The 26,383-nt window shown below is 45.8% G+C and overlaps 1 protein-coding gene across 23 annotated transcripts in view; it reads right to left on the bottom strand.

The window, feature by feature from the left end:
- The window catches only part of Kif1b (kinesin family member 1B), a 140,647-nt gene extending 117,240 nt beyond the window's left edge, over positions 1-23,407 (bottom strand). For 5 of the 23 annotated variants that reach the window (XM_063235479.1, XM_063235486.1, XM_063235484.1 and 2 more), the window contains exons 1-2: positions 23,162-23,380; positions 4,626-4,803 (exon numbers count right to left, since the gene is read on the bottom strand). In XM_063235479.1, coding sequence (XP_063091549.1) covers positions 4,626-4,731 — 106 coding nt within the window. In that variant the 5' untranslated portion in view covers positions 4,732-4,803; positions 23,162-23,380. Of the gene's footprint in view, positions 1-4,625; positions 4,804-23,161 lie in introns of all 23 variants that reach the window. The other 18 variants (XM_063235485.1, XM_063235490.1, XM_063235487.1 and 15 more) reach the window with 8 other exon arrangements.
- Between the last annotated feature and the right edge of the window lie 2,976 nt (positions 23,408-26,383).

Genomic DNA, 26,383 nt, shown 5'->3' with positions numbered 1-26,383 from the left:
GGTGAAAAAACTAAGCTAAAAACAGTGAATATACTGTAACCCAAATACAACAAAAATGTTAGTAATGTGTCAAGGGCACGGAAAAGAACAGAGTACATATCAAGGTGTGAATGGCAAGGTTAGAAATGATTTTCCTTTGCACTTTCTGAGTTCTCCATGATGCTGTCTTGAAATGTTATCTTGAAATTCAGGCCACACCGATACCTCTCACCGCCAACGGACTGTCCTGAAGCAGACAGTGAACTGAGGCAGGGCCTGTGCTGGGGGCACCAGCGAGCCTGTGCCTCGGAGGAGTCAAAGCCGGACAGTGAGCGTGCAAAGCTGCCAGCAGTAAACACCAGAGGCCACCTGTTCGGCGTGAGCAGAGGAGCCGTCCTGGTCCTGAAGACGCTCGACAGGTTCTTACTTGCTACAAAAACTGAGACTCGGAGCTAGGGATTTAGCTCAGTGGCATAAGCGCCTGCCTTGCAAGCAGGCAGTCGTGAGTTCGATCCCCGGTACCGATAAAAATGAAAAAGACAAAAAAAAAAAAAGTAAAAAAAAAAAACCAAAAACTGAGACTCTCCAAACAAGTCAGCTTCCTGGGACTGCAAGCCCTACTCCGTTCTACTCCAAAGGCCCTGAAACAGAATACTGGGCCAGGGATTACGGAGAGAAGCTGCTGCTGATTATGAAAAATGTTAATAATAATGACCAAAAAAGGTAAAATCAGTTCAATTTCTTGAACACCAATTTTAGGAGAGCGCAAAGAGCACGAAACAATCTCAGCATTACTCCTATCTCTGTCCGGTTGCTTCTTCCTTGTGAGGTCATCTCGCGAAGTGAAAAGCTGCTGACCAGCATGGCCCATCGGGCCAGGAGATCCTGGCAGACAGAATGCTCCGGAGGGGAAATTTTAGTGCGCCCCTCGCCCTGCCTGCTGAGCAGTGGGCAGCACGCACGACAATTACAGTCTTTGGCCGAACACAGATTTTTCTTAATAGACACCCAACAGTAACAAGACAGAAAGCCACTACTACTGCATAAGGAGTCCTCCTGTTGACTGGGGCAACCAAAAGGTATCTCCTCCTCCACTGTGCTCAGTGCAGTGCTGTGAATATAATCTCCACAGCAGGAACCGTAGGGCATGCCCAAAACAAATGGCTTTAGTGCCAACAGTCATAAGGGTTTATTCCTATCACCAAGCAACCCTCTGTTGTCTGTTTGTTTTCTGAGACAGGGTCTCACTATGTAGTTCAGCTGGCCTTGAATTCACTGTGATCCTCCTGCCTCGGCCTCCTGAATGTTGAGATCACAGGTGTGTGCCACCATGCCCAGCTCAACCCTCTACAGACAGATGCCAAAGTCATCTTCATTTCTGAAATCAACAGGATCAACAGAAGCTGAACACATACACAAAAATGTCTTGATATATTATGCCCATGTAATCACAGGCAACAAAAAGTTTTAAACAATAGAAAGCAAGCAAGAAAGCCTGCTATCGCGCCTGCAACAGGACACAACCTGATGCCTTTATGAACATAAACTTTACCCTAGCAGAGGAAACAATTTACATGTAGATACATTCCAGAATGTTAGTAAGCTACTATAAGAGTAGCCATGAAATACTAAATAAAACTGTAATATATATATAGAAGAAAACACAAAGTATATTTTGAGTATGAGGAAAAAGAAGGCAAATGCTGCTTTAAAAACTGAATGGGAGGGGCTGGCGATTTAGCTCAGTGGCATAAATGCCTGCCTTGCAAGCAGGCAGTCGTGAGTTTGATCCCTGGTACCGATAAAAAGGAAAAAGACAAAAAAAAAAAACACACAGTGTAAGCAATGAACAAAAAATAAGGTTACTTCTGTCCCACTGAGACTATACAATGAAAAAAAACACAGAAGACGCTGGCAGTGAAGACCATAAGTGAATGAACTTAACAAAGGTGAGAAACAGAATCCTACAACTACAGACAAAACAGACACTGGGTTAATCCCCCAGCGAAGTACCTTTTGCAGCGTGTGATAAAACCAGCTTTTACCCACCTCTGTTTCGCTGGGAAATTTATGTAGGTTTATTATCTCCAGATTTACAATATAAACTAACCATAAATATGTGCAGCTTTTTAAAAGCAAAATAATTAGACAATAAAAAATGCTTCCAAAGTGGAAGAAGCTTGGACTATAATGAGATACTATTGAACAAAGCCGTATGTGCTTGGGACTCCAAAATGTCAAAGCAGTAACATTTATCTGTGCATGGAAAATCTTTCCTGGGGGACCAGAAAGTGTTCAAACGGCTACTACTCAGTTTTCAGACTCTGCACACTCCCTCAAGCGTTCTGCTCTCTTCTTTCATGAGAGAACTTATGGCAGGAACATTCATCGCTTTCCATCTGCAATCAGCTGTATCCCCTGTGCGTGGAACTCAGAACAGCTGGCCAGCACACAGTTCACACGCATGGCTATGTCATACTCTGTTCATTTTCTGCAACAATGGTACAGTATTTTCAAAATGTAGCTGGACACGATCACACACGCCTGTAACTCTAGCAGTTGGAAGGCTGAGGCAGGAGGGTTACTGCAAGTTCAAGGCCAGTCTGAGCTAAATAATGAGTTCAAGGCCAGCCTGGACTACACAGTGAGACCCTGCCTCAAAAAACAAAACAAAACAAAAATCCAGAGGGAAGTTTCTTATATAAAATACAAGTTCTCACATCATGAGCTGCTGTATAAGATATCCTTCCAAAAACAACAAAATGACCCCAAACTCTTTGAACCATGATAAAGTATTCTCCTTAAATACTCTCATTTTTCCAAGCCTGATCAAATGAGTTTTTTTAGTATACTAATATTAAAAGTCACAAATTTCTCCTGCTGAAATTTTACATTGAGAAATACAATGTGTTATAGCTGTTGTAAAATCCAACTAACTATTCCTAACACTGCCGTGAACAAGCTACAATTCTAAATTTTCCCCAAGTATACTGGGTATGGTTAAAGTCCTACTCATTCTTCAGAGTCCAGCTTAAACACCACGTCATCAGTGAATCCTTAGATTTATCCTTTGTCAGCTCACATTTGCACTGTTTAAAGCCCCTTCTTATGGTAATTAGAACTTTGATCACTTTTATCCTGTATTAAGCTTATTTTGTCATTAATCCTGTCATAAACTAAGCAGTCCATACAGAGCAGGCCCCCCCAGTGTGGGGACCTCGGTGACCACCACCCCCACACATGTTAAAGAAGATGCTCAGGTGGGTGGGAGAGAGAGGACAGGAGGACGGAGCAGCCCCTCAGCCTGTGCTCATCAGGAGTTCCGCACTGCGCCTGAGGGACTCCACAGGTCTCCGGGATGTACCACCTGCTCTCATCAAACTTCACAACTTTTAATACACATCAGACATTTTGCCTTTAGTATTTCATCAAGAGACACATCCATATTCCCAGTAACTATAGAGACTTCTGTGAGAAATAAGCAAAAATTTATATTCCAGTCAACTCTAAAATTTTATGGCTTTATTCTCAACTAGGAATCTGAATTTTCTCTTCAGTTTCCTTTCTTTTCCTTTTTTTTTGTTTTGGAGACAGGGTCTCACAACATGGCCCAGGCTGGTCTCGAACCTGTGGTACTCTTCCCGCTTCAGCCTCACCAGTACTGGGATTACAGTCACACACCACCACGCTGGGCTCTCCAGCTACACAGCCAGCTCAAGAGCAGCCTGAATTACACAGCGAGGCCCTGGCTCAAAAACAAAAATAAAGTGGACATCTTGGAACAAATTAGCTTCAAGATAAAGAACAGTGTCAGACATCACCAGAAATCATTCATTTACTTTTATTATTTACTGATATATTGATTTCTTGAATATGGCCTTTTAATACCCATTTTCTACTTAAAAGGTTTTCAGGCTGGGCGTGGTGGCTCATGCCTGTAATCCCAGCACTCAGGAGGCTGAGGCAGGAGGATTCTTGCAAGTTCAAGACCAGCCTGGGCTACAAAGTGAGCGCAAGGCCAGCCTGAACTGTATAGCGAGACCCCGTCCCAAAAAAAAGACAAAAAAAAAAAAAAAAAAAAATGGTTTTCATACAATTTCCTGCATGAAAACGTAATAAATATCCCAAGTATTAATGGAAATACATCGTTACAATAGTGGAGATTTCTTCAAGGTAGACAAGAGGCACTGACAATACCAAACAGATTACAGAGAAAGTCAATTTCTGCTCTAGACCCAGAATTTCTTAAAATCCACCCTTTAAAAGAACTTACTACAGGGCCAGAGGTTTAGCTCAATAATGTAAGTGCCTGCCTGGCAAGCACAAGGTTGTAAGCTGCATCCCAGCACAAAAAAAGAGAACTTACTACAACATATGCCAGCATTTTTAGAATTAATGCCAACAGGCAAAAATGCCTCCAAACTAATTATAATTCATGTATTTTTCAAAGAAAGAAACTGTAAGTTCAATAATCAGCACACTGTATAAAAGTTAACTGTAGAAAACGAAGCACGAAGAGCCTGCAGCAAAAAGTGGAGAGCAGGAGGCGCTCAAGGGTCCTTCAGAATGAAAAGTCAGAGCCGACCCACAGCGCTCACTTGGGACGCAGGGGAAGAGGGGAGGGACAGCAGCCAGCGGGTACTCACTGGTCGAGTTGCCCTGCATCTGGATGATGCACTTGGACTCCTTGCTGGTCTCCCGAGAATTGAAGGGCCGCACTCGAACAGCCACCTTCACTGAGGCTCCCGACATCCTGATGGCCTGGAGATAGACGCAATCCGGAAACGAGGAATTAAATCTTCTTCTGAAGTTATATCAAGTCTCCTTTGAAAAGAAGAGTTCCATACAAGGCAGTCAGAATTAAAGAGCACACCAGCCAACAGAAGCAGAAGAGGCAACGACCTCACATTCTACTTGTTTCTGTTTCTAAAACCCTCATCTTCTCCCCTGAAAACTTGCATTCCCAGCAGTATGCTATCAAATGTTAAAGACTGCGGACTTCCGGGAGAACATAGCAGACAGAGAGCAGCAGCTTCAGAGGCTCTCTGAGAAACCACACTTAAAATCCAGGAATGGTGCCGGGCAAGAAGTCCTAAGCAAGGGGAGATATACTTTGCCGACCCAGGAACGAACTAAACTAAGAGAAACCAACTGGAAACGCAATCCCGGTGATATAACAGGAACACATAAGGTCTCAGCGCGGAAGCTGGAGCCCATGCCACTGGAAGCCAGGGTTTGAATTTCCTGCAGCCGCTGCTGCGTCCCAATCGGAATGGCAAGGAGAGAGGTGCAAAAGTTCTGAGAGTGGGAAGGAGTGAATGGAGTTGAGGACGGGACTGGCCAGGAGCCCTGCATCGACCTGCGGTGAGTGAGCGGATTGGGGACCCTTCCATAGATTAGGAGGCTTCAGCAAAAGGACATACTGGGACCGGGCAGACTTGCCGGAACAGGGCGCTGCAGTGACTTCAGCCACATATTCCCCTCTCAAGTGGGATTGGTGGGGAGTGCCTGGCTTGGGTGATGCCGCTGACTAAGACCCAGCAGGCTAGCCCAAACCAGGTCCCAGCACCTGGAGGTGCACCCTAGCAGTGAAGCCTTCGGTAGGCTGACCTGGAGGGGCAGGCCTAGCATAGGCTGCCCAGGTCTGTGTCTCCCTAGTACACTGCAGTGGGCAGGAACACCTAGCAGGCGCAATTCAAACAAACTGTAACTGACAAAGAAAGAAAATAGACCTCCTATATAGGCTTGTATAAAAGAAACAAAAAATATGGGAAAAGGGAGCAATAAGAAAGGGTTCTCAGCCCCCAATCCTGAGAAATATGCAACAGCAGACACGACACCAATAGATATAAAGCGGTATCTCTGGAGCCTCATAGACAAGTTCAGGAATGAAGTTATTAACGACCTGAAGCAAGATATAAGTAGAATAGTTAGAGAAATGCTAAGCACCGCCCAAGAAAAAACAGATGGTGGAATGGAAGAACAGAAAAAAAGGGGAGAATTGCTTGATGGAGAAAATAGAGAAAACATAGAATACGTGAAGCAGGTTCAAAGAGATTACCAGGAAACTAAAAACTATCGAAAACTGGCATAACAGCTTGAAAGAAACTAAGGATAGATTATCTGAACTGGAGGGCAGATTTGTAATATGGGAGCATGAAATGAAAAGCTTCTTAAAAAATAACAAAAAAACAAACAGCTGGGGCTGGGGATTTAGCTCAGCGGCATAAGCACCTGCCTTGGAAGCAGGCAGCCGTAAGTTCGATCCCTGGTACCGATGAAAAGGAGAAAGACAAAAAAAAAAAAGAATTAAGAACATAAAAGAAGAAGTAGGGACACAAACAAATGGACTACAAAAGCTATTCACAGAAATAATCCAAGAGAATTTCCCTAACTTAGCAAATGGTAAAGATACTCAGATGTATGGGGCTAGGGATTTAGCTCAGCGGCATAAGCACCTGCCTTGCAAGCAGGCGATCGTGAGTTCGATCCCTGGTACCGATAAAAAGTTTAAAAAAAAAAAAAAAAGATACTCAGATGTATGAAGCATACAGGACCACAGCCACCTACAGCCCAAACAGAGCTACACCCAGGCATATAATAATCAAAATTCCAGAAATCCAATATAAGAACGGAATATTAAAAGCCGTCAGAGACAAGAAACAGATCACTTACAAGGGAACACCCATCAGAATTACAGCAGACTTCTCGGCACAAACCATCAAATCACAAGGAGCGTGGGGGCAAATAATTCAAGCTTTGAAAGATAATAACCTCCAGCCAAGATTGATATATCCTGCACAACTGTCCCTAGAAATTGATGGAAAAACAAGGTGCTTCCAGGATAAAGAAGAACTAGGGGAATTTGCAATCACCAGTTCAGTTCTACAGAGAATACTGCAAGATATTCTAAAAAAGAAAAATACTAAGATTCCAGAAACAGTGGCAGAGAGGCCACAATGAATGGAGCAGAAAGCAAAATGAAGAAGACAAACTGACAACTAATGACAGAAAAAGAGCTCAACAGAAATGAGGCAGAGAAGGTTGGATGGTAGAAACAGCTATTTTGGAGAAAACAAGACATCCTAATAGCTAGTGCTGATTTAATATCACCTTGTTTTGAAGTCCCATCAAGCTTTTGCTCTTCTGTCTCCATCAGTCTTAACATGTTGTATCTTATTAGATTTTATTATATGTGATAATATAAACAAAAACTTTTATAGACAAGGAGATTATACAGAAACCATTGTTCATTTTCTGTAAGTTGATTCTAAATACCCTGTAATCCTGTCATTCTCTTGAATGGTTTTACATTGTCTTGGTATGTTTGATGCTACAGTATACGAAGTTATACTCAAAGATTTCAAGGAAAGAGACACTATGGTAACTACTTTTATGTCAGGATATCTGGTGGTGAAACCATTTGCTTAAATGGTTATGTTTTGACCTGTGCTGTTCTGTTGTTATGCCCTCTCTTATCTCAATCCCCCCCCTTTTTTTTAATTATTTACTTTTTTATTTTTATCTTTTTAATTAAGGGAAAAATAAATAAAAATAGCAGGATACATTATAGTAACCTACTTTGATTTCCTATTAACTTTATTTGAAATCCTGTATTGCCCTCACCATCTTGTTTTGACTGATTTTCCCTTATTTTGCTTTGCTTGATAGTACCAAGTTCAAAAGTATGGGCAACAACTGTGAAGACAATAAGATTCATTATGACGCCCATTCTGGTTGACTATTATCTTCTTCTTCTTCTTTTTTTTTTTTTTTTTTTTTGTCTTTTTCATTTTTATCGGTACCAGGGATCGAACTCACGACTGCCTGCTTGCAAGGCAGGTGCTCATGCCACTGAGCTAAATCCCCAGCCCCCTACTATTATCTTCTTTTAAAGTCCTGTAATATCTCCAATGCTTTAGTTTTATTCTTTACTGTTTTGTTCAATTTTATTATAACTGGCAATTCTTCTTAAAATAGCAAGAGGCAGTATCGTAACCATTGTGGATCACCTTATATTTTGTTTTTACATTATCTATTATGTCCATCCTTTTGATTTGACTGACTCTGTTCTGATATGTCACATTTGGTTTTACTCTCTTCAAAAAAAGTAATAAGAACTGTGGGAGTAATAAAACCCAAAATGTGTAATTGTCACTGTACAAAAGAAAAGAAAAGAAAGTGCTCTAAAGGTTATAATTGCATATATGTTTAAGTGTATAAGATAGATAACCATATTACTGAGTTTTTTTGGATCACTGAACAAAACTGTTTGCAGTCTCACTGTTTGAAAGTCCACTTTATATGCTTTAATTTTGTAACTTGAACAACTATTTCTAAGATGAGAATATGTAATCTATTAACTAGTGATTTCTTACTGTTTATTTTTTGAATTTTGTATTACTTGTACCCTTTTTCTGTTTTTTTTTTTTCTTTTTCTCCTTAAATTAAAAAAAAAAATGTTAAAGACTGCAATTTGTTTTCCTATTCCATTAGGACTTTCTCATTCCTAAAAAAGTTTCTAGACTTGTAATAACTTTTAGAACCACACAATAGGCATTTATCTTTTCTGTGTTTCTAGGCCATTTTTCAGTACTATGTAAAAAGTGCTTTTGTTGCAGAACTTTCTTTCTTTCCTTTTTTATTTTGAGGCAGGGTCTCGTTCTGCAGTGCAGCCTTGCTGTGTGGCCCAGGCTGCCCTTGAACTTGAGGTAGTCGCCCCGCCTTCGTCTCCCCAAATGCTGGAATTTCACGTGTACAACACCCCGCCCAACTTCTGCTGAAGAAGTTTCCTACACAGAAGCTTTCCATCCGGAAACTACTCACTACCTTTCCTTGGAGACATCCGCTGAACTGTCTACGCTTCGCTCCAGTTTGAAACACTTGGTTACGTGCTGACAGCTGAACAGCAGGAGAGGCCTCCTTCCTGCTCCTGTCCTGCCAGCTCCTGTGGCAGTTACTCAGTGACTTCCACTAGCTCTGAAGATTCTGCGCATCCCTTCCACAGGAGTCCACACGCTGCCCATGACAGAGGGAGCACCCCAAGTGCCTACGGTGACTCACACCAGAACCAAACTACGCGTACAGAAGCCACAAGAAAAACGCTAACATTTTTAAAGGAATAGTTTCCCTTCCAAAAGAATAAAACCTATACTAAACTGCGAAAAAACAATCCACAAGAAACAACTGATCTCTCTAGTTAGGAAGAAATCTATTACATCAACATTTTCCAGAAGAACCAAACAAAAGAAAAGCCTAAAGCAGAAAAGTATGAGTCCAGTTACCAAGGAAGCCAACAGAATGTAAATCTAACCAAATTGTTCCACATAATTAAGCAGACAGAGATTAAAAATGCTAACCTCCGGAGGTCAGCACCTCCACCGCATGGGAAAGGCAAAAAAGAAAACAGTAAAAACAGAACTGCAGCAAAGCTCCGAGCCACTCTCCTCCTGGCCCTATCAATCCCGCGTCCGTCCTCGCCAGTGCCCAGTATTGGCGTGTCTGCCACGGCTCCACCTTCCCTCCTTCTGAGAGGGGTCTCACTACACTGCCTGCCGAGGAACTGAACTCGGCTTCCCTAGTGCTGGGACGACAGGTGTCCCACCACGGCCAGCTCCCTGTCCTAACAGCATCAGCAGCATATGAAATTCCTGCAATCCTGGTTATTTCTGCCGTCTCTCTCCCACCACACCACACTGCTCAGTGAGCTCCTGTCTTGGGTGCTAGTACTCGGAAGAATACCTGACCTGGCTGGTAAAGGAATGAATTAGACTGTTCAGCTACAAGAATTATTTATCTACTATCTATTTATTTATTGGTTTTTTTGAGGCAGGGTCTTGCAATGTAGTTAGGCTGGCTTGGAAATCACTACATACTCCAGGCTGGTCACTCATAAGGACCCTCCTGCCTCAGCCTCTCCGGTTCTGGGATTACAGGTGTGCACCACCATGCCCTGAAAGAATTATCTATTTAAACTCTTTGCTTAGATTGCTGAATTTTGTTTCAAATGGTCACAATTTTCATATTAATCTTTATATGAATGCACCAATCTTTTTCCAGTCTGCTCCTCATTTTACATTTGATAGTCACTTAATATGTCACACATTTTTACAATCACATTTATGAAATCAAACACTAGTTGAACACTATGTAAAAAAATTCAGGAAGCATTCAGAAAACAAAACACTTCGACTTCCTCGAGTTGTTTGATACATAATCATTCCCTCAGCTTTCACCATGTTCAGAACACATCATCTTCTCCCCAGATTAGCAAGCTGCCAAGTTTCCCACTCCTATCACATAATTTTCCCCGGCTCCCCCACAGAAGACCTGGGGTCAACTTGATTTCCTCCTCTTTGAATCCTTGCATTAGTATTAACATAATTCATTTACAAATATGGAAACTTAACAAACATAAATCTGCACTGCTGTCTTCCCCCTTCTCCCCGCCATTACGCTAACCCAAGTCTTCATACCACATGCCTGGGATATTTAAAACGGATGAACTGTTCTTTGTGCCTTTAGTTTCAGGCTCAATGGTCCTCTATCGGGCATACACAAAACAGAACCACACGGGGGTCTTTTGCAAAGCAAATGAGCCTACACTCCCCCTTCCAGTATTCAGCAGATTTAAGCACAGGTCTGGCACTTTAATTTTTCAGAGATGTGGCTGCAAATCCCAGCCAAGAACCAGAGCTTAGGGCACAGCTTCCCTTGCTGCAACATGAACCTTTTCATGGCACGGCCTCCCTCGTCCCTCAGCGAGGACAGTTCAGTCGCGGAGCTGCCTGGCCAGGCTCCTTCCCTGTCCTGCTCCTCCTCCCACGCCCCTCACTGTTTCTCCTCTGCCATGGGGCACAGGAGTCTGCTTCCTCCCTGTGTGGCTGCCTGGCTGGTTCCCCTCTTCCCAAAGGCTCTCCCAAACACTGCAGGCACCGTGGCCTTCCCCACGGTACTCACAGACAGACCCGTGCTGCAGAACCCGGCCATCGTTTTACACGGCTGCATTCTGTCTTGCCCGGCTCCCTAACAGCTTCCAAAAGTAAAATTCTGTTCCTTCAGAAATCTCCTTGAATCTGTGCTCCTTGAAAAAAATGGCAAAATTCAAGTATGGGCAAAGAAATTTCAAGACCACCCTAGGGCACTTTAGTGTGGTAAAAAGCAAAAATATGCCAAGAATGAATGGGATCATGTCAAAGCAACACAGATACAGCGTTCCACTGGCCAAAATAATTAAGACGATTAAAAAAAAATCTGCAAATGGATTGAAAAACATCAAATATGTGAAGTCCTGAGTTCATAACAATACCTTAGAAAATCTTGGTATCCTGGGCTGGGGTATAGCTCAGTGGCATAGAGCACTTGCCCAGCACACACGAAGACCGGGGACCATTCCCAGCACACAAAAGAAAATCAATATTCTGAAAGCCAGCAAATAAAACAAAAGAATTGAACATACACCCAGTCTGTAGGGCTTACATAAAATATTCCAGGGTAACCAGTCACCGAGAGTAGGTTCTTCTTTAGAGAAAAAATTCTTGCTAATGCATGCAGAAGGAATGCATTTGAATGTCATGTTTTTCCAGGCTTACTGATGTAAAGGCTTTCTGCAAAATTATCATTGGCTACTAAAATGAAGCATGTGAAAGGCTGATGGGGGAATATTATAAATTAAGCCAGGAACACCTGACCCGAACAGTCAGCCTTGTGTATCCTCATATGCTACAGGAAATACACCACCTGGGAAACATTCTTGTCCTACTTGTGGAAGAAAGGAAATCTTAGTTCCAACTACCAGTTTATAAGACACAGAGAGCAAGGAGGCACTCAGACAACACATCGAAGTTGAAACCCAAACCCAGACCACAGGAAAATTTACAGAACAAGTCAGCCAGTTTCCTCAAATAAACAGCCTAAATGAAGAGGAAGGTGTTTTAAGAGAGACAAGTTTATCAACCAAAGCAATGAGTTTTCAATCAAGAAAGTCTGCTAAAATACATATTTGAGAAAATCAGGTACAGAAGAAACAAGACTTATAAAATACTGGTAATAACAGAATATTGCACTTAATTTTTTATTTTAGAAAAATTTCTTTTTGTATTCTACCCAAGGCCTACAAAAACACTGAATTCTTCTGACTTGCAAACAAAACAAAAGCTGAACCTTCTTTATACATTTGTAGCTCCGAACCAAAACACTAGTACCTCCAGCATCTAATGTCCTGTACGTTGGTTTTCAATAGACTGCTTGACTCCGCTACCCAGCCTCTGCCAGCACTTCACTTGGCCTCACACACCAAAGCCAAAATAGCTCTCCCTCAGACAATGCGGGCTCTTGGGCCTCTCTTCTGCTGAGCATTCCCACCATTCTGTTCCCACAGACTGAAAAGCTTGCTTCCTCTATTCACCTAATTAGTTGCCAAATGCCACGGCCTCGTCTGTAAAACTCTGCATCCCTGCCACCACCCTCCCGCTGGGTCTCCAGTGCCGCTCAGCCATGACCTTCCTGGCCAGCTTGAGTTTCTTCCTCCTACCCTTCCTGCCGCACAATATCCCCATTTCCATCTGCCCCTTCTATGTGCTACACGATCCTGCCACAGTCATTTTCCGGAAGTACACTTCTACTCCATTTATGTCCACTTACAGGTCCTGGAGTGGCCGGGCACAGTGGCACTTGCCAGGACGCCTAGCTACCTGAGAGGCTGAGGCAGATCCCAAGTTCTTTTCCCTAGTACTCACTGGATCAAGACAGGCTCGTGCATTATTCCGTGCACAGGTTCCGAGTTCCAAGTTCCAGGACGGCCTGGGTAACTTGGTGAGAATGTCTCAAAGGTGGGTAAGAGGCGGTGGAGCTCAGGTGGAACACTTGCCTGGCATGTGTGAGGGCCCAGGTCCATCCCCAGTTCCAAGAAAAACTATGTAAAAAGCCTCCGCGTTTCCGCGCCCTATCCACCTCGCGAGGTCTGAACGCCTCACACGGGTAATCACAGTGTCCCACAACAGAAGCTACCTGTTCCACACTTCACAAGACCCCGCCTTCCACACGTTCCCTAGCTGCTACCCACTCACCGGAGAGCTTCCAGAACCATGGCAGGCTTTTCTGTCCATGTGCCCCTGTCCCTCACCTCCCCTTAGCCACCAGGACAGGACCTGTCCCTTTGGCTTTCCTCCTCTCCCATTCTTTCCAAAGCCCCGCGCATTCCTCCAGAACCTTTTCACATCCTACCTAGCTCCAAAGCTTTGGTGGACTCCCCCACTGCCCAAACTAAAGGCAGCTGCTTCTCTAGTTAACACCTTTCAATTTACTGACCTTACCCTGGGGAGAATTACTTTGTTGCTGCTGTAGATTTTGTACTCCCTAAAGAACACAATGTTGGTCAAGTTTTAATCACAACATGGTCTGGAATATAGTTATTTTGTTGCTGAATTCCTACTGTGTCAAGAGACATACTGTTTAAGTGGTACTAATAAAAAAAGTATAAGTTGTTTCAAAAAAGAGATCATATCATCAAAAAGAAAAGGCTAGTTTATAATTCCTTGCTAGTTAAACTTAACAGTTACCCTCTTTGGAAATCACATCTTTTAAAATTACTTTCCCGCAACAACGTGAATCTAAACATCAATTTTTTTGGTTTAACTCTCCTGGCTAAAACTACAGCCACCTTCACAAATGAGCTAAAGTTTTATACGGTAATTGCTCGCTAGTTAAGTGGACTAGAGCAGATTATAGAGCTCCTTTGTTATCTCCCTGACTATACACAGTCTGTGGCCCTGTTTCTGTCTGTCCGTCTCTGTCTCTTTCTGTCCCTCTCTTCTCTTTCCCTCCTTCCTTCCTCTCTCCCTCCCTCCTCAGTGCTGGGGAGCACATCCAGTGGTATTCCAGGATCCAGCTACATTCTCAGCATTTTTTTTTTTTTTTTGAGAGAATGTCTCACTCAAACTTGCAATCCTCCTGCCACAGCCTCCTTCAGTATAAATTGTATCTCTTCTACAACAGATGCCCACCAGAATTACAGCTTCAAACTTTCATGCTTATTTTACAGGAAAAAACAAATTACTTGTCATATAAGTCTGAAATCAATTTGAAGCTCCAGTAAACTTCTGTAATAATAATTACAGAATATTCCTAATAAATTAGAGGAAAACTATACTTAATTAGCATAAGAACACTCTTTTGTTTGTTTTAGCTCTGAAGAGCCAGGAAAAAAACACTGGTAGAAAATATGGACTCAGTCACTTACACAGTGTCAGTTCTCCTGTTTCTTGACCACTTTTCCTTATGACATATAATAAAAACGTCAGCACGTTGGAACAGTGCAAAACTTCTGGGGCCCTCCCTAACATTAAAGGGCCAACAACACACTGTGCTGTAAGTCATTTGAGTGCTGTGTCATTCTTTTCCTAATTGCTTAACTTTTTTTTTTTTTTTTTTTTTTTGTCTTTTTCATTTTTATCGGTACCAGGGATTGAACTCAAGACCGCCTGCTTGCAAGGCAGGTGCTTATGCCGCTGAGCTAAATCCCCCGCCCCAATTGCTTAACTTTGACCTTTCAGAATTCCCATTTCTCAGATGCCGAGGAGTCTAAGGAAAAGACGAAATGATTTAGTTTTGTGATCGGTTTGTTTCCATCATATTCCTCTTCCACAGAAAACAGCCAAGATTAGATTCCTTAGACAGGAGGTTAGTGCACCTCGCTCCCTCCCTCAAGTCGCTGGAACAGAACTTCACACTAAATCCGACTGACCTCTGTCCCGCCTCTGCATCCAGTCCCCAGTCTGCTGCCTGCCTTTTCTCCACCAGCCACCATCCTCTGTGCCACACACGCAGATGCCAACGTCCCTTCAGAAGTCTATCTTTCAAGGGCAAAGTCAGATGTCATCAGCAAGCAGGCAGCATTAACTCACACAACCCTTAATTGCTAACGCTCTGTTTTTTAGCACCAGCAATCAAACCCAGTCTGTAGGCAAGCTTTCTACCACTGAGCTGCAGCTCTAGCCCTGTACCGATCTTTGAGTCAAAAATTATAGTTTCTCACGTCTTACAAACTGTTCTATTGGGGCTGGGGATTTAGCTGAGCGGCATAAGGGCCTGCCTTGCAAGCGGGCAGTCGTGAGTTTGATCCCTGGTACCGATAAAAAGGAAAATGACAAAAAAAAAAAGTTAAAAAAAAAAACTGTTCTATTAAATTTAAAAATAAAAAGCAAAGCAAAACCAAAAAAACCTGTTTCCTGCCAGGTATGATGGCACAGGCTTCAGTGGGAGGATCACTGAATTTAAGAGGCTGAGACCCAGTTTAAGACCTCCACTGCAAAACAAACAGACTGTCATGCTGCTTCCTAATGTTTTGATTTATTTCACGGTGTTGTGGTCAGTAAACTCTCACACACTGATTCTCTGTTCAATACCAGTTTGCTAGGATATACAGTTTTACCAAAAGATGCAGTTTTTCAAATTCTATATTAGCACGATTTGCTACTCAGTAACAAACTTACGTCAATAAAAAATCCACTTAAAAGCCAACCTCTTCTCCTGAACTGCATTTTTAAAGGATGAGTATTTTAAAGAATAGATATCCAAAAAATAAATTTGCACAGTTAGAAAGCTCCTTCTGAGACCGTACAAGAAAATCTTCATGTGACATTTTTGCATTTTTCTTATAATTCCCATGAGTACCAAACAAATTTTAGGACTTAACAATGACCATGGCTAGACTTTTAAAAAAAAGAATCTGCCTACTCTTGATCTTTGACTCTATGGATCACAAATTAGCCATGGGCCATGAGTAAAGGTACCAAACGGCTCACTTTAGCAAGCTGTGTTCTGTGCCTCCCTGTGCAGACCAGGCTCCACGGGAACAGTGACTGACAGACCAAGTCCACCAGCCGTCGGCCGACACTCAACCTGGGCCCGCAGCCGACGACCTTGCGCTCCATTCACCAGACCCGGGTCCTCCTCCTTCCTCCTGCCTCTGCAACCAAGTCAAGGACCTCCTTCTCCCCGGGATGGGATTTTAGTCTCACAAACTGAAGACCCTGAGAAACGCCACAAACGCAGGCCCATTTTCATTTCCTTTCTAAACTTTTCAGGCGGCCCAAATTGAACGCTTGGGTAGTTAGTACCATGTGCTGTCTAGCAAGTCAGCTATCGCTAATACCCGAGTGCCTGATTACCTTCTACAGACTTTTTCTGTAATGTTTTCTCCCCTCCACCCACCCTCACTCGTCAGATCCACTCCACCACCAAACGCCAACATTCCGGCCCATTCATTCCTCCACCATCAGAAGGAACCACAACAGTTTCTCCTAGACCCGTCTGGGCCAAAATGAATTCCGCAACAGTCAAGGTGGAGAAATGGCACAGGTCAAAGGCTCACCCGGGCTGGGTGTCAGTCCAGTTGCACATGTCTCAAGTCTGCTCCCGACCACAGCTCAGCAGCCTGGAGGTGGCTCCTCGTGTGGCCAGGTGTGCAGGTCAACAGGTGCTAAGGTGGCTGCAACACACTGGTGCTCCAAGTGCAACAGGTATGTCCTCTTTTAGAAGAGAACACAGCAACAAGGATGGCAGGCCTTTCCCGGGGCTGAATGGTGCCAGGGTATTCAGATGAACCTTTGTATACAATTATACACCTGAACCACAGCAGTTTTATTTCGTTATATTTTAATATCATGCTCTCAGTTTTTGTCTTGTCTTTTTGAGACAGGGTTTCACTCTGCAGTTGCGGCTGGCCTCGAACCCACAGCAATCCTCTCTGACTCCTGAGTGCTAGGATTACAGGCGTGCACCACCAACGTTCTCAGTTTAGAATGGAAGTGGATTACTTTTTAAAAAGACCTCTGGGGCTCGGGATTTAGCTCAGTGGCATAAGTGCCTACCTGGCAAGCACGAGGTCCTGAATTCAATCCCTGTTACCACAAAAAATAAATAAATAAAATAAAATAAAATAAAAAGACCTCTGAAGAATGTCTTCCTTTCCCTTCACGCCAAAAACACTTGGTAAGTACAATTCTTGTATCAAGATGCCTGTTCTCTTAGAATTTAACACCCAAAAAAAAAGTTTCACTTGAAGAGTCATTAGGCTTTTTTTTACCAGAATGTAAACTGTATAATGTGTCTTTCTCCTTTCACTCTAACTCCCAAAAGTTTTTTTTTTTTTTTTCATTGTTGTTGCTTGTTTTTTGAGACAAGATCATGCTATGTAGCCCAGGCTGGCTCCAAACTCATAGCTACCCTCCTACCTCAGTCTCCCAAGGCATGCCCCACCACTCTGGCTAAATTCCAAAAGTTTCTAAACTACATTACAATAACCACGTTAGCCTAGGCAAATTGTACTTGCACGTGTTCCTTTTATTAGATAGGTTTTTAATTTCTTACTTATACCTTAATGGTCCTAGTGTTTATATGGTATTTGCAGTTAGCTACGTAAATCCTCTCCAGAAGCAGTAAATGAAAAAAATAAAGAAGCAGCAAATAATATAAATTGTAAATAAATGAAGATGTCCTAAATAGTCTATTCTACTATATTGTGAGTTCTACTTCCGAAAAACAAAAGCCAAACAACACAACACAATAAATTTTCAAATGTGATACAAAGCCTTAGGTTCGGTAAATGTCACACATGGGTGTGAACAGCTGGAAAAAAAAAAAACGGTACCCACAGAAGGAAGGCAGCCAAAAGTGTGAGGGCAGAAGGGGCAGAGGGAACCACATTTTCATTACCACAGGAGCACAAAATGTCCCCTGCCCAGTAAGAAAGTGCTGTGTTAGAAAAGAGGCCACTTGGGTCCCCCTGCACTGGGGAGGGTGGAACCCGCCAGGTCGGCATAACTCGCTGTGATGAACGAGAGGACTGGTGGGCAGGAACAAAGGCAGAACAGGAGTGAAGAAGGGCTTTCTGCAAAGCTGGGTGTGGTGGCCCCCTGTGTAACACCAGCTCCCCAGAAGGCTGAGGCAGCAGGATCACAAGGCCAAGCCCAGCCTGGGCAATTTAGAGATCCTAGCAAAACACATTTTTTTGAAACAAAGTCTCACCAGGTAGTTCAGGCTGGCCTCGAACTCACTACACAGCTCCGGCTGGCTTCAAATCTGCAGCAATCCTTCTGCATTAGCCTCCAGAATGCTGGAACACAGGCATGAACTACCACGCCTGGCACAAAGTAAAAAATTTTTAAAGGAGCTGAGCTCTTGCCTAGCGAGTGCAGGCCCTGAGGTCAAGCTTCAGTACCACGGAGGTAGGGGATGGGGTTCTGCGCCTGTAATTTTCTTTTTCATAGAAAAGACTTGTAGTTCTCTACACTTTACTCAAGGGTAATACATCGAGTACCTACAGTGTGATAGGGCATCTCTGGAATAAATCAATGAACAAAAAGCTAAACATCCTCATCATGGAGCAAATCACATCCTACTGTGGGAGGGGTTAAAATATTTCACTAGGGCTGGGATTTAGGTCAGCAGCATCAGCACCTGCCTGGCAAACATGAAGTCATGCGTTTGATCCCCGATACCAAAATAATAGCAACAATATAAGGAACAACCTATCCATAAAGTAATAAGCATTATGGGGACAGGCCAGTGCAGGTGCCTAAAGCATTGAGGGTCGCCTGCTGGGGCGGAGGGGCTGGAGCAGACAGGAAAGAGGCAAAGAAGCCACCCAGCACACCACAGGCAGCAGTTGGTGCAGGGGTCCCATGGCAGAACTGTGCCTGGCGAGCTGAGGGAAGAGAGGAAAACGTGAGGGGACCCAGGGTGGCGGCACAGCAGGTTCCTGCAGGCCAGAGGTGCTCACATCCAGAGCGGGCCAAGGAGCAGTGCAGTCGGGAGATGGGAAATCGGTATGCAGCAGGGGAAGCGAGGGGAGTGCACGCTCTTTTTCCTTCGAGGTGGTGAGCAAGGTTTTCTGCCCAGCATGGGAAGTGGCTAAGATGGTACAGAGACCCAGGGAGGGAACTGCTTCACAGACCACAAAGACACGCTCCAGCAAGGCCTGGAGATTCCAGCTGAGGCTGGCACCAACGATCTCCAGTACTGCATGGTTTCTCCACCACACAGGGCTGGGACAGAGGGCTGGGACAGCAGGCATGATGTCAGCTGTCATCTGCACAGTGGGTCCTGCCCAACGAGGAGGAACAAAAACGCCAAGTGCTGGTGAGAAAACAGCTGAAGTACTGCTGGGTACGGGGGTGGGGGCGCACCTGCAATCCCAGCACTCGGGAGGCAGGGCAGGAGTCCTGGACTACACAGCAAGACCCTGTCCAAAAATAAGGAAAGAAAGAAAGTAAACAGCTGAAGCAACATGTGCCAGAGGTTACAGTGTAGGAAAATAGGAACCAAAGTAAAATCTGGAAGTGACAAGCCCTGGGAGGCTTGAGCAGAAAAACACAGACAAGGCGAATAAGCTGTAAATTTTCGGCATTTAAGATCAGAAGGTGAATCCAATCAGAAGAGTAATGACATGGTAGAAGATGTGGCCACAATACCAAGTTACTTTAAAAAAAAACAAGAGGCTGGGGATTTAGCTCAGCGGCATAAGCGCCTGCCTTGCAAGCAGGCAGTCGTGAGTTCGATCCCCGGTACCGATAAAAAGGAAAAAGACAAAAAAAAAAAAAGTTCCTCATGAGGACCAGGCTGAGCAGAACCCTCACACAGCAAGCCCAGCAGTGTTTAACTAGCGCCATCAATCTTAGGGCACGCCCTCAGCTTCTGATTCAGTTTCTTCACCTGAAAAAAATGGGGAGGAGTTGCTTTACATGACTGTCCACAGATTAAATGAGTTAATAAATACAAAGTGCTCAGAGAAGAGCCTGACCTGTATGAAGTACTCGGGATGAGTCAGCCATTCAGGGTATCATTACTGTTGTTGCTTACTTACACAACAACGTCTGCCAAACTGATTCAAAACTTTAGATGGGGGCTGGGGTACGGCTCAGTGGTAGAGCACTTGCATAGCAGGTGCAAGCCCACGGTTTGATCCCTAGCACTGCCTATGTAAATAAGTAAATTGAATGAAAGGGAAAACTAAGCAAAGATTCAATGGCACTGGTGGAAGACACACAGTTGAATGATGTGCTTTGGTGTAAACAACATGATGTTAAATATAAAAAAAAATTAAATCCATCAGACACAGTCTTGAAATGCATATATACATATACCTGCAAGACAATATAAATGTATCAGCTGAGTACTAGATAGTAGGAAGTGCTATATTACAAAGACAATAAAGTTGTACCGGGAAATCAGGGAAACTATCATGGCATGACAGAAGTGAGTTGGCCTTGCCCCGCTGTACTCACACCACGGAAGTTCAAGGTCCTTGAGGGCAAAGAACTAAATATCCATTTGTGGGCTGGGGATTTAGCTCATCGGCACAAGCACCTGCCTGGCAAGCTCACAGTTGTGAGTTCAACCCTTGGTTCATAAATAAATAAATATCCATTTGCAATCTCAGCCAACTGGCAATAACTATAACAAAAGTAAGCAAAAATTAGTCACTGGGCTGCTGACCAAAAAAGCCCAACTCCCAGGGAAGTCCAAGATAGCACAGTGCGGCTGTCTTTTCAGTCACACCTGTTTATCTTTCAGCATGCACTCTGAAAAGTTCTACAAGTATCACATCTATTTATTTTCTTTTATGCTCACCACTATCTGTTCAAACAAGGACCTCTTTAAAGAGAACTGCGGAAGAGTAGGCGGGACACATCAGAAGCTGTCAATTTTCACCTGTTTTCAAGACCACAGTGGATAGGCTCTCACTCCTGGGAAAGAGATAGGCTCTCACTCCTCAGAAAGACCTGCTGCGATAAGCAGCCCTGGGAACAGGTTTACAAAGCCAGCAGGGGCCCATTATTGTCCTTGACTCTGTACAGAAGACAAGACCAGGGCAGAAAAAGGGGCTAGAAAACAGTGGCTCTGGGAACGGCATGGCCAGCAGACTCTTCTCCCGTACAAATTCCCTGCCCAACTTCCAAGTGGGAGAGGCAGGAGAAAAAAGGAAAACCATGGAAAACCACATTCATATCTGTTCTTGAAAACGAAAAAACTACTTGGAGAAAGAAAAAAAAAAAAAGAAAACTAGGTTCATATCTGATCTCATAAAGGAAAACAATGTCCTAACATCAGAAGCTGAACATAACCGGGTAAATTCTGGAGAAACATTCATCAGCACACAGCTGCTTAGGCTCATCAACCTCTAACCTCTACATCAAATTCATCATGATCCGTCTAGATTTTACCAAATAATCAAACTATTTAGCCATAGTTCCTCAGATCTTCTGCAAGTAAAGTAACTCCAAATATTAAAAACTTAGAAATATTTATTTGGGGCATGGAATTATAAAAGACATTCTGTAATTCTCTCATTAATGTATACCAAAACACACTAGTTCTTGTTGAAGCTGTATCTGATTCAAGCAGGCTTTAAAGGGAATAATGATAAAGATTACACAATATAGTGTTAAGACCTAAAACGCATACAGAAAAAATTTTAACTAGTTCACCTTAAGAAGTTGTTAGACTTCACTAAGTAATGGGCATCACGGGCTGGGAATGGAGAAGCTTATCGAGAGAACACTGGCTTAGTGGGTTCCATCCCCAGCACCACAAAGCAGGGAGGGGAAATGGAGTCAGAATTAAAGAAAATGAACCCAAAGAGGACAGCTTCCCTCCGGGACCATCCACACCCAGGATGCAAGAAAAGACAGATTTACAGGCTCACCCTGAAACCAGTTGTTTGATTCTTGCCAGTTCTGCTACACCACACCAGCCTCGGTGCAGACCTCACATTCCTTCCTCAAACTCTGACACCCTCACTTTATAATCCAACCACAATACCAGCAAAATGAGAAAACACCGCCTCATTTCTTAGAGGAGAACATGCACTAACGTTTCATTATGACTAAGCCAAACGACAAATGCCAGCCTTTAAATAAAGCCTCCACCATGATATCACCTTTTAAGTTACTCAAACCTCATCAGCACACTTCCACCGAGCTCAGACACACGGTGACACAAAGCAGCATGTTCTGTGTTGGCACAGCAGCTGCCCAGGGCAGCAAGAGATTTATGAGTAAGGGATCTGTCGACAGTCTAATTTCAGCTACCTCCAGATTCCATAAAGATGACAATCTGCGTCCTCGGAAATTCTGTTGCGGGCCTCCCTCCACCAACAGAACCTTTCAGTTCACTTAATCTCTGCACGCCCGAGCTACTCTGCAAAGCTGTCCATCTCAGGCGAGACAAGGCGCGATAACCCGAGGCCTCCATCCAGCCCAAGGGGCCTCGCAGCAATCTCAGACTGCCTATGCGCAAAGAAGGCACCGACAGGCCTCCCCACCGCCCTGGACCCGCAAGGAGGGGTCGGGAACAATGACCACAGGATTCCGCCCCGACCTGAATGCAGCCTCGATGGGGCGGCTCGCTTGGGAATGCTACCCGAGGAGAAAGTGATCGGGAGCTCGGGGCCGGTCCTGCGGCTCGGGGATGTTTTGTGTGGCGTGAACAATGACTGGCTGGCTCGGGCGGCCTCCCCACCCCCACCGCTCGGCTTCTGGCGCGGCCCGTCACCCCGAGAGCTGCCAGGGGCTGTCACTCGGTGCCTTCCAGCAACCGGACTTGGCTCCCAGAGGATTTGTCAGCTCATCCTCCCAATATGGCTGCCGGGGATCCCGGGCAGCTCGCGTGGGCCACACCGGCTCCTCCGCCCCTGCCTGGCCGGCGGCCAGCGACCCCCGCCCCGTCCCGGCCGGCGCGCCCTCTCGGCCAGGCCTTGCGCCCTCCTCGATCCCCTTACCCCAGGCGCGCGAAGACGCCCTTTGCTGCTTCCATCGGCACCGGGACGGCATCGTCTTCCCAGCCGACACCATCTGGGCACAGGGGAGGGCGCTGGGGGCGCAGCGGCGCCGACCGGAGCTGCGGGGCGCGCCGAGCCCGAGCCCCAGCCGGCAGCACCGCGGGTCCCCACGCACGGTCTGGCCCGCGGCTCAGAGCACCGCGTCCGGGCGGGTACTGCGAGCCGCAGCAGGCCGCCGGGCCGGGTCGCCGCCAGCCGGGGTCCGCTCCCCGCCCCCACCCCACCCCGAGGCGAGCTCCCCGCCGCCGCCCCGCGCCCCCGCCCGGCCCGGCCCGCGGCTCCTCACCCCCCGGAGCTTCCCCGGAGGCCGCAACAGCAACCGCCGCCCGCCCCGCCGCTCACCTCAGCCGCGCTGCGGACCCCGGGCGGGCGGGCGGGCGGTCGGGCGCGCGGTCAGCAGGAGGGGCGGCGCGCGGGGGTGCGGGGAGCCGGGCACCGACGCACCTCAGCGCCAGACGCGGCCGCCGCCAGCCGCACAGCGCAGCTAAGCCGCGCCATCACGCAGCGACCCGGCCAGGCATCAAGAGCGGCGACGGCAGCGAACTGACAGCGGCTGGAGCCCCACGGACGCCTCCCGAGACCGCGGCCGTCTGACTGCCCAGCGTCGCTGCCAGAGAAACTCCGCCCGCAGCCGCCGGCGACGGGCACCGCCCCGAGCCAGGGCGCTGCGCGTCACCTCTTCCCGCCCAGCGGCGCTGACTGACGCAGGAAGAGACCAGTCAGAATGCAAATCTAGAGATTACCGGCCAATCACAGGGGAGCCAGGGAGGGGCGGGAGTGCTGCGGAGACACCCGAGCGCCCTCTAGTGGCCGACAGGCCCGCCCCGCTGCAGGGGTGCGGGGTGGGCGAAGGCGGGGCCAGCGTTCCCTCCCGGTTGACCCCTCGAGGGCGTCGTGAGCGGCGGCCGCGCCTGGGCAGCGCGACCATCTGCGCTGCGAGGGGACAAAAGGTTGGCTGGGTGGGGCGGGGCGGGACTGGACTGGACGGACCGGACGCAGATGGGGAAGCCGAGAGTCGTAGGGGAGCGGCCGCGCGTGGAGTCGTCGTGGGTTTGGAAAACGTGTCCCGGGGCGCGGCGCGATCGGAACGCAACCGGGCGCGGGGCCGAGCTTCCCGGCCTATTCTTACCGGCCCCGCGCGCACCACCTCCCACACGCCACCTTGGGAAAAAAGGCGGAATGAGTAATGGAAACGCATGACTCCGTGGGCGCGCGCGGGCTGGGAGGAGAGGGGCCAAGCGCTTTGTGTCCCCACGCGGGGGCACCGAGCGCCCCGCACGCCCAGGTGCCCCGGAGGGGGCGCTCCCGCCAGTCGGGGGCCGAGAGCGCGGGGGGGTCAGAGCCCCAGGCGGCTGCAGGGAGAGAGCTGCCGCTGTTCTCCGCAGCTTGCTCGAGCGCTTAACTTCGTCGAGCAACATTCAGTGAAAAGAGACTCAACTGTCAGGCGCGTGCCAAGCACCCCTGCTTTATCAGGTTGTGAAATGTTTGGGGGTTTACTAGCAAAAATGGAAAGTAAAATCAGATTCCCTCCCCCAATGCAATACACAACAGGCCTGACTTACAAGCATTTCCACACTGAAATTAAATTTTCTCACTAACGGTTCTGGAAAATCAACCACCACCGCTAAGGTCCTCAGATTCTCCAGTCAGTCAATATTTATTGGCCATTTTGAATTCTAGTAGGAATTTATATTCTGCCAACCCACAAAAGGAATTGACATAGCTTACATCAAAGCAATCATTTCCCAAAAATAGGAATGAAATTTACTTATTTTTTTAAAGTTGGGCTGGGCTGGAGGTAGTGCGCTTTACCAAGTGGCAGGCCTTTCCCTCCCCAGCATTACCAAAAAAAGTCAGGATAGGAAAAAGTTGATCAGGGGCACTGAGATAGGAACGAGAAGTTCTGGGGTGCTATTGGGGTGCTACTGATAATAATAATGATAAATCTTTGAAACATTACACAATGTATCCAAACATAACATGGTACTCCTTCAATAAGTAAAGTAGCCCAAATCATCAAATAGCCCAGGTTGGGCTCAAGTTTGCAGTTGTGCCTCAGCCTCTCAAAATGTTCAGATGACTGTCATGTACAACCACACCCCACCACCTTTTATGTATCACTTAATGATTTTTTTAAAAAGCAAGTAATTGGCTGTCCATGGTGGTGCACACTTGTAATACCAGTACTCAGGAGGCTGAGTTGGGAAGATCTCAAATTGAAGACCAGCCTGGGCTTCATAGCAAGACATGGTCTCAAAAAAAAATTAATGAATTAAGCAAATAGTAACTATGAAGAAAAGACTATCCGAACCAGTGGAGATGCATAAACATAGAAAAATACTATTTCAAACAGCCAGGGGAATGTGTTACTTCTGAGCACAAAACTTAGGTCTTAGCTTCCCATGCACCAGGACAAAACGGAAGCCACAGTGGGTTAAAGAGCAGAAGCTCAGATTCACTGACAGATGCCACTGTTTTGAGACTCACACTTGAGCCCTCCGCTCCACTGAGACAAGCACTGTGGAGAATCAGAGGGTAGTTACCATTGTGAGTGCTCCAGGAAGCTCAGTCCAAACAGAAGCTAATGCCAGGTAGGGTGGTACACGCCTCTAATCCCAGCACTCCAGAGGCTGAGGCAGGAGGGTCACTGAGTAGGAGGCCAGCCTGGGCTGCATAGTAAGACTCTATCTCAAAAAGAGATTTTTAGTGGCTGGGGATTTAGCTTAGCGGCATAAGCGCCTTCCTTGCAAGTGTGCGGTCGTGAGTTCGATCCCTCGTACCGAAAAAGACAAAAAAAAAAAAAAGAGATTTTAAAGATTAAAAACTAAAGGGGCTGGAGATTTAGCTCAGCAGCATAAGCACCTACCTTGTAAGCAGGCGGTCGTGAGTTTGATCCCTGGTACCGATGATAAATAAATAATAAAAATTTTAAAAAAAGATTAAAAACTAAGCAAACTGAAAGGCAGTGATGGGCACAGGGTGGGGATTGGCAGCTCTCCTTAGGAAACGACAGTGGAGGCTTTATTTTCAGATTTTGTACAAAAGAATCTCTTCAAAGTCATACACAGATTACTGGAAAGTTGAGGGCTCTCCTTTAAGGCAAGGCAGCAGTGACAAAGAAGGTCTATTAACACTGCAACACTGCGAGGCCACCATCCTACTGCAAGTAAGGCTGCTGGATTAAAGGCAGCATATAAAAACGCTGGCCAGGTGTGGTGGTTCTCATCGGAATGTATTACTTTTTTAAAATTCCATACAAATAGTGATAAACCTATTAAATAGTTAAATGAACGTGCCCATAAGTTAGTGAGAATCTCTAGAACCCCACACTGATTAGAACTCTGCTGTGTTACTGACATAAGAATGTACATAAATGGAGCCCAGGAAAGTCCAGAAATAGACCATGTGGCTGTGGGATATAACAGGAAAACTACGTGAAGCACCACTTCCCAGCAGAGTCAGGTGTGAAACTGAGTGAGGGTCATTGTTACCAATTCTGGATAAAAGTTCCCCAAGCAAGAGAGGAGACAGAAGCAGTCATTCGGTGGGAGGGTGGTGGGTCCT

This window comes from Cavia porcellus, unplaced genomic scaffold, assembly GCF_034190915.1.
Source record: "Cavia porcellus strain 051 isolate PalLab524CR breed Dunkin Hartley unplaced genomic scaffold, mCavPor4.1 scaffold_25, whole genome shotgun sequence".
In the NCBI taxonomy this organism is placed as follows: domain Eukaryota; kingdom Metazoa; phylum Chordata; class Mammalia; order Rodentia; family Caviidae; genus Cavia; species Cavia porcellus.
This window is presented reverse-complemented; position numbering and strand designations above follow the sequence as displayed.